Source organism: Mus pahari, chromosome 12 (assembly GCF_900095145.1).
Source record: "Mus pahari chromosome 12, PAHARI_EIJ_v1.1, whole genome shotgun sequence".
Lineage (NCBI taxonomy): Eukaryota > Metazoa > Chordata > Mammalia > Rodentia > Muridae > Mus > Mus pahari.
The window spans coordinates 50,183,832-50,195,700 of NC_034601.1; the positions used below are offsets into that span (position 1 = coordinate 50,183,832).

Consider the following 11,869-nt stretch of genomic DNA (forward strand, 5'->3'; position numbering starts at 1 on the left):
CAAAAAAAAAAAAAAAAAAGAAAAAAAAAGTGCCATACTCCAGAGTAGAAAGGGTCATGGATACTTTTATCATTAAGAAGTGGAAGAAAGTAGGTTATGCTTATAGTGAAATACAATGACAGGGTTCAGCAAGTGTTGAGTTTATCATTGCCTTGGTAGGTCTTAAAACACCTCCACAATTTCCTTAGAAGATCAAAGGAAAAGATGATGTACTTACAAAGTAAGAAACTTGGATAAATTACCAAGGAGGTTACTTTGGAGAAAAGGAGATTGTATTTTATCTCCTGAAATCACTGCGAAGGAGGTAGGGGTGCTCAAGGAGGGTGGGGCATGGGCAGAGTCTTGGGGGTGGGGGCTACAGTCACTATAAAGCACATTAGCAAAGGGATGTTAGGAGGAATCCTTAGATACAGGGTAGGGAACATTATATAGGGCCCATGTTTTGGGAAATAACAGTTGTGTTAAAATGCAACTCTTGCTGTAAAAGTGTAGTCTACAGTGTGGCTAATGATGGGAGAGTTTTCAAGAAATACATTAATTTTGATGTTCTCAACTTTCCCCCTAACTATAGTTCACTGCCAGCTGCTACATCATAAATTTAGAATTTTTCTTTTTGCCTCAGGGTTTTAGAATAGAATATCTAATCTGCTGCTGAGAAAAATGTATAAAGAGTCTCAAAAGGTGTTTAGTTCCAAACTTTTTGAGAAAATTTATTCTTATGAAGAAAAAAAAACCCCATGAAGCTATGCTACTGCTGGAAGTGGGCTTATGGTCAAGCCACTACCTACTACCATGATTTTTTTTTGAAAAAGAGGCTTTTGTTGTGTAGCCCAGGGTGGCCCAGGGTAGCCCTCATGATACTCCAGTTTAGTGCTTCGATTACAAGTGAGCATCTCTATGCTCCACCTTGCTGTCTGTAGTTTAAAAAGACCTATTGCCTTTCTATATGGTTGTGCTCAAACGTAATCATCCACAAAAATCTCACAAAAGTACCATTTGACTCTGAGCATTCTCAGACAATGAGGAGAATGTCGACTACGCATTAAGGTGACTACACAGTAAAAGAACAAGTTTTTTAAAAGCCTTGAACGCCACTAAAGTGACTCTTCTCCGATTCTGGGTCATTTAATGTTTGCTTTCCTTTCCTTTTGCCAAGCTGCAGAGCAGAAAGGGAATTTAGAGCAGAGCAGAAAGTGTAGCTTGGGACTCAGAAAAGAGGACGAAGGACTTGATTGTCATCCAGCTGGAGCTGCGCCGGGGCCTCCTCTAATTCTGTAAAGTCTTGCTTTGCTAAGGCTTTATTGACAGACAAACTGAAATCAACAAAAATATGAAGTCTTCTGCCACACAAGCTTTTACTATGTTTTGCCTCAACTTATGACAAGTTTAGGGAAATGGCTTGTTTTGTCGAGTGGGCCTCAGGTAAAGTGAATTTGCAAAATATTAAGGAGAAACCCAATAGCTTAAATTGTTCTTTGCTGATGATTGAAAGACTTTACTGAGAGCACTTGCAATCTAATTTTAAAATGGCCTGAGGAGAAGCCAGGCATCTATCCTGTTCATTGCACAATCTTAATGGAGCACCTACGGCGTGTCAGGTTATAAAGCACTGCCCAATCTCAAGAGGCCCATAGTTTGTTTTAAAATCAAGAAGAATGTACTTAACTACCTCCAGAATAACACCTGCTCTCTTCTGTAAGACTGAGAAGCTGTCTACCTCATCCACTTTTCAATTTATATAGTGCTGAGGAAGTCAGCTTGAATGCTACAGAGGAAGGGAGGCACAGGGCTTGTATACATAAAGAATTTGGTATTAGAGAGGGTGTTGTAATTGAGACAGATGAACTTTACAGGATGAATTGTTTTTAATGTGAAGCTAAGGGTCTGTGAAGACCATGGAGCATTCTCTCCTATTGTCTTCATTGGCTACACACCACTAAACTGATTAGAAAGCCTTGGGTCTGTCCCCAGCAGCTCAGCTAGAAATGGGATCTTGATTCATACCTGGTGTTAAGTCCTCAGGAATATATTCCTACCATCGGGGCAGAGTCGTAAGGGCTCATCTGCTTTGATTTTAGCTTCTCAGCATGTCTCTACGGTCCCTTAAGAGGCAGGAAGGGGTAGAAAGAAGGAGGACAACAAAAATCCCATGTAGCATGCTTGTCAAGTGACGCATTTCATAAAACACTGTTGAGAGTTTGACTTATAAGACACAGAGGACTCATATCCTGTAACACTGGTTACTGGTAGCAATAAGCACTCTGGCTGGAAGAGCCACCTTCACTCATTGGGTTCTTTGCTATTTTGGAAAGGAGGATTGGAGCCCAAGATTAGTTTTTGCTGGACAAAAAGCAAGCTAATGACCGGCTGCAAGCATGTCCGGGCTTTGAAACTACTAAGAAAGTAGCCTGCATATACAAAGACTCCCCCTGCACTCAGTTCCTGAAATCTAAAGCCTCTTCTGACTTTATGGACCTGGGAGCTGGGCACACATTCTCCCCCACATACACTTAGGTTTAACCTTTGGCTCAATACCTCCTGGCACTATCTGAAAATCCTGTTACTTTTAAACAAAGGTTCTGCCTTTTTTGCTTTGCAAAGTCTGCAACTTATGTTCAGTCCTGATCCTCACTTCTTAAGATTCTAGGCAAATGTATTTGTATCATCAAGAATGTGTGCCTAGAGAAGGTAATGAATGTTAAAGTAAACTTAGTCATTAGTGGGTGTCTGGTAAATGCATTTAGCCTGAGTAAATGAGTGACCTTAAAATCCTAAATAAAACCAGTTAATCTGAATTTTAGTTAATTTAGCTTTAAAAGGTGTGGAGTAGGGAAATCACTCTAAATTTTGAGAAAAATAGCATATATATATATATATATATATATATATATATAGAGAGAGAGAGAGAGAGAGAGAGAGAGAGAGAGAGAGAGCGCGCCCAAGCGAGCTTGTTTCCATCATCACATATGCAAATTTTATTTTGTCCGATTGGCTTAAAATATTTATTTAAAAATATAAAGGAGTCAGTTATCTTTTAGGATTACCTCTGATACCAGTTATCTCTTTGCTTGCTCACTAGTAATCAAAGCTCAAGTGTAAATATGACATTCTCCCCCTATCTGTTACCTCTTTATAATACTAGGAATAATATGGAAATTTTTATGTTCATAGTTCTGTAAATGATGTGAACCAATATACTTCATTTGTCAGTTTGCAGCTTATTGTATGGTTATATCAGTTTATTCCCTTCGGTCTGTAGACTAGTGTGAAACTTGCTCTTCTGACCTGCAGCCTGGCTTACTGTACCGGGGGGGGGGGGAGTTAAAAACCTACCCAGTGCAGCTTTCTTTGGTTTGCGCTTCTGCTACCATCCAAGGTAAAGGTCACCAGCTGGCAGTTCTCGGAAAGCTCCGCAATGGTTTACATTCATAAAACTAGATTAATAATTTCTACCATTCACGATACCTTTGAGATAGTTAAATGAATCAGTTAAACATGCAAAGCCTAGTGCTGGAGATCGTCTTACTATGACATCTAAACTGGAGCACTGAGTAGCCTGAAGCAATATGTAATGGTGATGTTAAATGTATGCTTTACATTCTTATTGTACCTTTAGCTTAACTATCAATTCTGCTTTTTAAATTAAACATAATTGTGTTTGACTCTTAAAAGGTAGCCCTTTATATACCATAAATTCTCAGGTTTGTCTTTTACCAAATTGGAAAATATTACTTTTAATACGCCATCCATGGAATAAGAAGGCTTGAATTCTTCAAATAAGGAAAAGACCACACTATTTATAACACTTTGTTTCTGTTCTCTGTGTAGTTGGAAAGGGATGGATATCTAGCATTTTTCTCTTTCATGTTTCTAAGTAGCTAATAAGTGTAGTGAGAATTCTGAAGTTGTGTTGGCACCCAATCATGCTGCTACATGACAAACTGACTTCAAAATTAAAATTGAAAACAAATGCACAGATTTTCTTAAACTTAAAAAAAGAACAGTTCAATATTTAATATAATCATCTGACTGAAGTCTCATGTGTATTTAGAAGCTTGAGGGAGTTTGACTGACGACTCGGCAATTAAGAGCTCTTTCTGCCCTATCATGAGGACCAGAGTTTAGGTCCCAGCATGGATGTAACAAGCCACACATTCCACAAGCACCTGTAAACCTAGGCCTGAGAGATACAGCAATGTTTTCTGGGTCCTTTGTACACACAGACACACAAGACCCTGTATACACACGTGCACATACACCAACATATGAAATATGCCTAAGCAAAATTAACATTAGAAACTTGGACTTGTATTTTTCATATCACTGTGTTTTCAAACATCGTATTTTCATTATTCAACAGATTTTATACAATTCGATACAGAGAAAAGGATAAAGAAAAGAAATGGATTTTTCAACTCTGCCCAGCTACTGAAACAATTGTGGAAAATCTAAAACCCAACACAGTTTATGAGTTTGGTGTGAAAGACAATATAGAAGGTGGAATTTGGAGTAAGATTTTCAATCATAAGACTATTGTTGGAAGTAAGTATTTATTTGGTCCAATAAAGTATTTTTCAATTCTTTTTTTTTTTAATTTTGGTTTTTCGAGACAGGGTTTGTCTGTATAGCCCCCAACTGTCCTGGAACTCACTTTGTAGACCAGGCTGGCCTTGAACTCAGAAATCTGCCTGCCTCTGCCTCCCGAATGCTTGGGATTAAAGGCGTGCACCACCACGCCCAGCCCAAATATTTTTTTAGTTGTCTAGTTTAAATAGCTTCACTAGCTGTGTAATATGAAATAAGTTCACTTTCAGTTATTTTCAATAGCTTACATGTTCTAGTATTTAAAAAATACAAAGTAAATAGAATTTATATATCACTATAATGTGCTTTTTAAAAATGATGAATGGCGTGATATTTCTAGCTATGTCACTGTAGTACTTTAAAAGATATAGTTGACCTATGCACAGCAGCTGAGCTGAACAAATAAAATGTCGATATGTGTAAACATCACATGGGAAGGTAGACCAGTGGAGTGGACACAGCCTACCTCAGGCTTGAACTTCTCTTCCTTACCTCTGTGCTCACACGTCATTGAAATCAATATTTGAAATGATAGTGAATGAAACGAAAAAGACCGTGACATGGAATTGTCCCCACAGTGAGCTAGAACTGATGAAGGAGCATAAATAATAAAAGTAATGACATTTCCTTCTTATTTTCAGGTAAAAACAAAGTAAATGGGAAAATCCAAAGCACTTATGACCAGGTCCACTCAGTGGTAGGTGCCAACTTAAGATTTTTCTTTAAAGATAATGCAATTGTGTTTCTACTGAGAGGAGGGGAACAGCCCTGCTGTGAGGTACCAAGATTATCTACTGGACCCTGGGTAAAATGCTTAATGATTTAGGAGTTATCTGCTTTTTTTTCTTGCAAATAATAGACATATGCTCCTAGACCCTTCCTAACTTGTTTAAAGCTCTACAGTTCAGAGACTCGACACACTCGTTCTAATATTTGTATATTTTAGAGTGTTTTGAGATTTTGTTCATTCTGTCTTGTGAATGTTCTTTAAAGATGTGTTCATTTAGTGTATGTGTGTGTGTGTGTGTGTGAGAGAGAGAGAGAGAGAGAGAGAGAGAGAGACAGAGAGACAGAGAGACAGAGAGACAGAGACAGACAGACAGATAGACAGACTGTTTATGTATACCACATGTACACAGGTACCTGTGGGTGCCAGAGGGCATCAAATTTCCTGGAACTAAGGAAAGAGCTGCTGTGAGACATGTAACTCAGCATCCAATCCTATGAAAGAACAGAAGTTGTTAAACACTGAGTGGGCTGTTTGTCATACAAAACTTTCAGAGCTGACTGGTAGCTACATGTCCCAGGTATATTGATAAAGTTCAAATCTTGTTATGTCTTGAAATGGTGAAACAACCAGCTTGGTTTTGAAATGTGCCCAACCTCCAGCCGGCTCGATAAATATTTGCATGTTTTGAGTGTAACAGTCTCCCACCTCCAACACTCACAGAAACTCTTTTTTTTTTTTTAAGATTTATTTATTTATTATATGTTAAGTACACTGTAGCTGTCTTCAGACACTCCAGAAGAGAGCATCAGATCTCATTACGGTTGGTTGTGAGCCACCATGTGGTTGCTGGGAATTGAACTCAGGATTTCTGGAAGAGCAGTCAGTGCTCTTAACTGCTGAGCCATCTCTCCAGCCCTCACAGAAACTTTTAGCTCTACACGTCATCATCAGTTTCTCTCAGTTCAGTAAATGGTCCTCATGAGTTATCATATCAATTATTATGTATAATGAAAAGCATGGTTAAAGTCATCAGTGAGAGAGATGGTTTGTACTTCACATCACATACTCAGGTATAATAAGGTCAAAGGTGCTACGTTATTGAGCAGGCAGTAGAGGCACTGGGCTGAGGGAATGAGAACTTGGTACTGGCTTGAGTTGCCAGGCGTTGGAATTATGCAGCTAGAGAAGGAGCCCTTCAGTCAAATGGACATAAACAGGGGCTTTCATATGATCTTTTTCATTTTTCTAATGAGATAACTTGGACCCTGCTAGCGCCTTCTCTCTTACTCCCTGACTCCCTTATCCTGGGAATGGTCCCTTTTTACTTTCTTTCCACCTGTAGTTACTCTAGGTTGTTTTACTCTCATCTGAAGATTTGGAACTAGGGGCCTCCAATGAGAGAGAGCATACCACGTTTATTTTTCTGGGTCTGGGTACCTAACTGAGTATAGTCATTTCTAGTTCCATCTGTTTACCTGCGAAGTTCATGATTTCTTTCCTTTTCCAAGGCTGAATAGTATTTTGTAGTGGATGCATACCACATTTTCATTATCAGTTTGTCATTTGAAGGATATTGGGGTTTCTCTATTTCCTGCCTATTGTAAATAGAGGAGCAATGAACATGGCTGGCTGAGTATCTGTGGCGTCATTTGGGAACATATGCCAAGGAGTTAGCATAACTGGATCATATGTTAGATTTGTTTTGAGCATACTGAAATCCTCCACATTGGTTTCCACAGCAGCTGGACCAGTTTGCAGACCCACCAACTGTGAATGAAGGCTCCGCTTTGTTTGTTTCTTTGTTTGTTTGGTTTTTTTTTTTCTGGCACCACTCTAGCATTTGGAGGTTGTTCTGCTGATCTTTTCCATTCTGACTGGAATAAGATGGCATCTCAAAGTCATTTTGATTTGCATTTTCCTAATTGCTGAGGACAATGAAAATTTAAAAAAAAAATCTCAGTAGTATGCTTTTTATAAAATCAACTATGGCAGATTTTTATAAAAATTGGATACTCCAGATTTTGTAGCATATGTGTTTAAGATAGTCATGACTTCTTACTTAATTGTTCCCTGATGAGAATAGCATGCCCTTTAGTTTTTCTGATCAGCCCGTTTGATTTAGTCTACCTCATCAGACCAGAGGGTAATGATGCTTTCTTCCTGGCCCCACTTGACTGGAACTCTTTTCTTCATCTTTTCGCTCTAAATGTGTGCTGCTCTTTAAAACTAAAATGTGTTTCTTGTAGACAGTGGATAGATACATTGGTTTCCCTTTATGTGTTTAGCCAGCCTGTGTCTTTTGATTGTAGAACAATTTTGTATGTATTTAATTTTATATGTATTGATTGCAGTCATGCTGGAATGTGTCTTCAGCTTCACACGGTCCAGGAAGAACTCAGCTGTTCTTCTGATGGGTTTCCCTTTACGATGGGACCTGTGCTGATCCTCTTGTCACTTCAGTATTCTTTGTCTGTTCTGCATGTTTCTGGTCTATGCCACTGATCTGGAGTCTCCCCACTAATCCTAGAATTTGAGGATTGTTTCATGGTTCCCACAGTTTTTGTGTGTTCCTTTCCTGTGGTTAAAAGTTATTTTTTCATATTCTTTGCTCATTTCATGTAGATTCTCTACTTCTGCAAGTCCTGATATTTTTATCTTCTGCTTGATGCGCACTGCTTGTAAGCCTTTCCCTTGACTTTTCTAGTTGGGTTATTGGGGTCTTTTAATTCCATCTTCACTTCTATCCAAGTCATCTTGAATATTTCTATATCTTTATGGAATTCCATTTTAAAATTATGTATTGCCTCCATCATTTGCATCCGCTGTGTGTTTATGGTTTTCAGGCAACACCAGGTTGGTTGGTTTGTTTTTTTCTTTAAGTTCATTGAGCTGCTTCTCTGTGTCTTCTTTACACCCACTGAATTCCTTGATGGAGTTAGTGGTTGTTCCTTTAAATTCTGTGTCTTGGGATTCATCTGGTAATTGTTGTGGGGAAGGTTGCTAGGACTGGTAGAACTTGGGGGGAGATGCTTCTTTGCCCTTTCATTTTGTTTGTATGTTTATAATGAGATCTAGACACGAGGACCTCCTCTGTTCTTTATGTGTCTGATATGGACAGAGAAGGTTGGAGCAGGACACAGGATGTGAAGGATAGTTTGAGCCTAAAAGTTAGATATGACTTAGTTCGAAGGAAATCATATGGACATGGGTCTGCATTGGTGTGTAGGATATGCATCTAGGTCCAACCTGAAGTCTATGACATCATTTTCTGTGAATTGTCCAACTTAAATTGCATGATCATTGGCTTACTCAGTGTCCGGGTTATAGGCATTTTTATTTTTTGCAATTGACTTTTAATTTGAAATAATTAAAATGCCTATTAACAGGTCAGATTTTTAACTTTTTAAGGGCCTTTGGTATGAATAGGCAAATTTTCTTTCTAAGATTATCCTAGCTTATAAGTAGATAACATGAGTTTATCCTGTCTATCAACAGTGTGTACTTGTATCAGTAACTTCTGGCTAGTATAATAGCTTAATAGTTATATTAATTTCTGTACCTGCGAGGGCTGATAGAGTGGTGCTATCTTTGATTTCATTTTCCATTTAGTGGTTATTAGTTGTGGATCTATGTTAACTGGGAATTGTGTGATTTTTTTTTCCTGACTAGGTTAAAGACTTTATGGACTAAAGGATCCATTGTGATATCATCTAGAAATATTTTTCTTACATTTGCTATCAACTTTGTTAGTGACAATTATCTTGAAACATGCTTCATCTAATAGACTTTAATCTTATCTTCAGTTGTGTTATAATTTCCAAGCCTTTCCCTCTGCAGACAACACATAAATGTATACCTCGCTTTTTAATTTTAGTTTTTGTAATAATTGAGCACCAACCTCTGGATTTTCCTTGGCTGTTGCATACAGCAAGGTTCTGCATTTTTCTAAGGGATCGGTTGGCTTACTAGCATAGCATGAGCCATGAGACTCAAAAGTCTCTTTGGTTTTGTCTTTCTGGAGTTGGGAAAAATTAATCTGCTACATTGCACATGAGGAACAGTAGGATACAGTTCCAATTTCATTCTCTTGTAGAACATTCTTCATCATTTATTGTAAATGTTTTCCTAGGGAGCAAATCTTATCCCATATCCTCTTGTCTGTCTTGCCTAATCTTCATGTGATTTAATGATGTCATCTCTTTCAGTCCCTCTTTTTCAACTGCCACATGCCAATCATTTTTTTTTTCTTTTTGTCAGAAGACTTCATGTAGGATACGTTACCAGTGAGGTTGGGAACAATGATTGGGACTTTGCCACAACAGAATTGATTTCTTCTTTCTTTTCATAAACAGCTGTGATAGGGCTGGGGAAAGGAACTTCCGGCATCTGTGACACAGAGCCAAAGTTGTATCACTTCCAGCTGTGAGGTGGAGCACCCCCAAATCCAGCCAGCTGTGATGAGCTGTACTTTAAAACTCTTGGTTATTTCCAAAGGAAAACCCAAGTTCATTGAAAAGCTGCTTCAAAGCTCTGTGATACTCTCTTTATGAGCATCCTCCGGATAGCAGAAAAGTGTCTCATGAGCTGAGTTCTGTGCTCTTAGGCAGCCTGAGACATGGAAAAGCTCAAAGGACTCACCCAGGACTACCTTTGGCCATAATGTGGTCATGTAGAATCTATTCTGAAATTGAATTAATATTTCAGATGTATATTTCAGTCCAAATGAAGTGTGTTCAAATATTCACCCATTTCTTCTCTTCTCATGTGATGTCTGACTTTTAAGTAAAAAACTTGTTGACTCTTTTCATTTGATAGTCTTACATCTATACCTTTGAAACCACAAAATATCCTAATACCCTACTAAAAGGAATATTTGATAGAGGAAAAGTATCTTAACATCAGGACATTCTTTCTAAAAGATAAAAGGCTAAAGGTTTGTGAATTAAATCATCCATCTCATGCCTATGGCCACAATACATGCAGTAATTTATATAACTAGGCATGTATTCTGTTGGCAGACCCTGCTCAAGTTGTGTCAAGGACATGTGGCTGGGTCTCTTCTGATTGGTTAGTGCCTTTGTTCTACTGGCTGTTAGTATCTTCAATGATGTCACTATCTTTATCTCTAGATACAGAAAGTATTAGCTTTAACAAAATTGTGATTCCTCATATATAATGTAAATACATCGTATAGAATGCATATAAGGAAGAAAATGTTTATTATAATATTTGTGATGTTTTCTTTTTCAGAGCTATTTCTTCTTAATGTAATATTTTTATTTATTCCTTGTATGCAGTAGACTACAGCCTTTTTATTCAAAGTATATACCTGTCTCCTAATATTTGTTATTTGGGTTTTATTTAAAAATCATATAGCTAAAATTTAAATACATTTTCTCTCTAAATTTTTTTAATCTAATGTATTCAGTAAGTACCACTTATTATTGAATTATGCACTACATTTGAATATATTTTGAAATATAAAGTTATTTGATTCAATTTTCCTCAGAATCTGTGTTCCTGTAAACAATGGTGAAAATTCTACCATTTCATTTTCCATTTAAAATCAACTTATTTTAAGAAAGCTACTTGCAGAAAATGGACGATCCCTTGGAGTGTTCTCTTAAAGTTTTCACTTCTCAACATGGTTGTACTGAGGATTAAATTCCTAACACGTTTGTGAAGGGCGAATTCAAACCACACATCATGCCAGCCCACACTGTGTGACAACCTGAAGTGTTACCTGTACTGTGTACTCCATGCCTAGGCCCCACAGCAGGTGTGATAGAATCCAACACGTGTTCATAGGGGTTCACTAAAGCGGAATGAATGTGTAAAGTATAACACTGATCAGACGAATGAACAAAGAGAATTTATATAGCATGAGCATAACAAATATCTTCATTCTTAATATCTGTTTTTTTAAGCAGAAACTTAAACACACACAGAGACACACACAGAGACATACACACACAAAATCACCATTCACCAGAGGCTTATGTCTTATTTCAGTTGAATTTCTTATAACCAGAAACTTGAATACTCTCAAAAGGGGCATGCTAAAGTCAATTTTATCCAGATGTTAGACTGAAATGGTATGTTTTGTAACTTTCATTAGATCATTCTAAAGTGAATTATTAAAAGCAGAATTTAAAAGTGACCAAGTGCTTCTCGTGTGGTTTGGTTCTTGAGCCCTTGCAATTAAATTTCAAACACCCCTTAGCTTCTTCCTAAATGGACAGCTGAAACTTTGCAGGGCCTGAAAATAAAGGTAAATCCTCAACGGACACTGTGAAGCCACAAAAATGCCAGATGGACAAACCTTCTAATAGTTGCCTTGATTAGCACTAATATGAAGTAAAGCTCATTTTCAATATAGTATCTAGGAGGGAGTTGGTATAGTGCAAAGGGTGAACTTAACACTCAGTCTTGCGTGGCTGTTGCTGCTGTATCTATTTCTGCACAATAAAAGGCTTTCTCTAATAATGGCAAAAACATACTGGCATGACAACAACACCCCCCAAAACACACACGCATGCACACACACACACACAC

The 11,869-nt window shown here is 37.8% G+C and overlaps 1 protein-coding gene across 3 annotated transcripts in view; it reads left to right on the top strand.

Annotated features, from left to right (window-relative positions):
* Window positions 1–11,869, top strand: part of Abi3bp (ABI family member 3 binding protein) — a 209,840-nt gene that overhangs the window by 92,714 nt on the left and 105,257 nt on the right. For all 3 annotated transcript variants that reach the window (XM_029544381.1, XM_021209067.2, XM_021209070.2), the window contains exons 5-6: window positions 4,361–4,542; window positions 5,226–5,281. In XM_029544381.1, coding sequence (XP_029400241.1) covers window positions 4,361–4,542; window positions 5,226–5,281 — 238 coding nt within the window. The remainder of the gene's footprint in view (window positions 1–4,360; window positions 4,543–5,225; window positions 5,282–11,869) is intronic.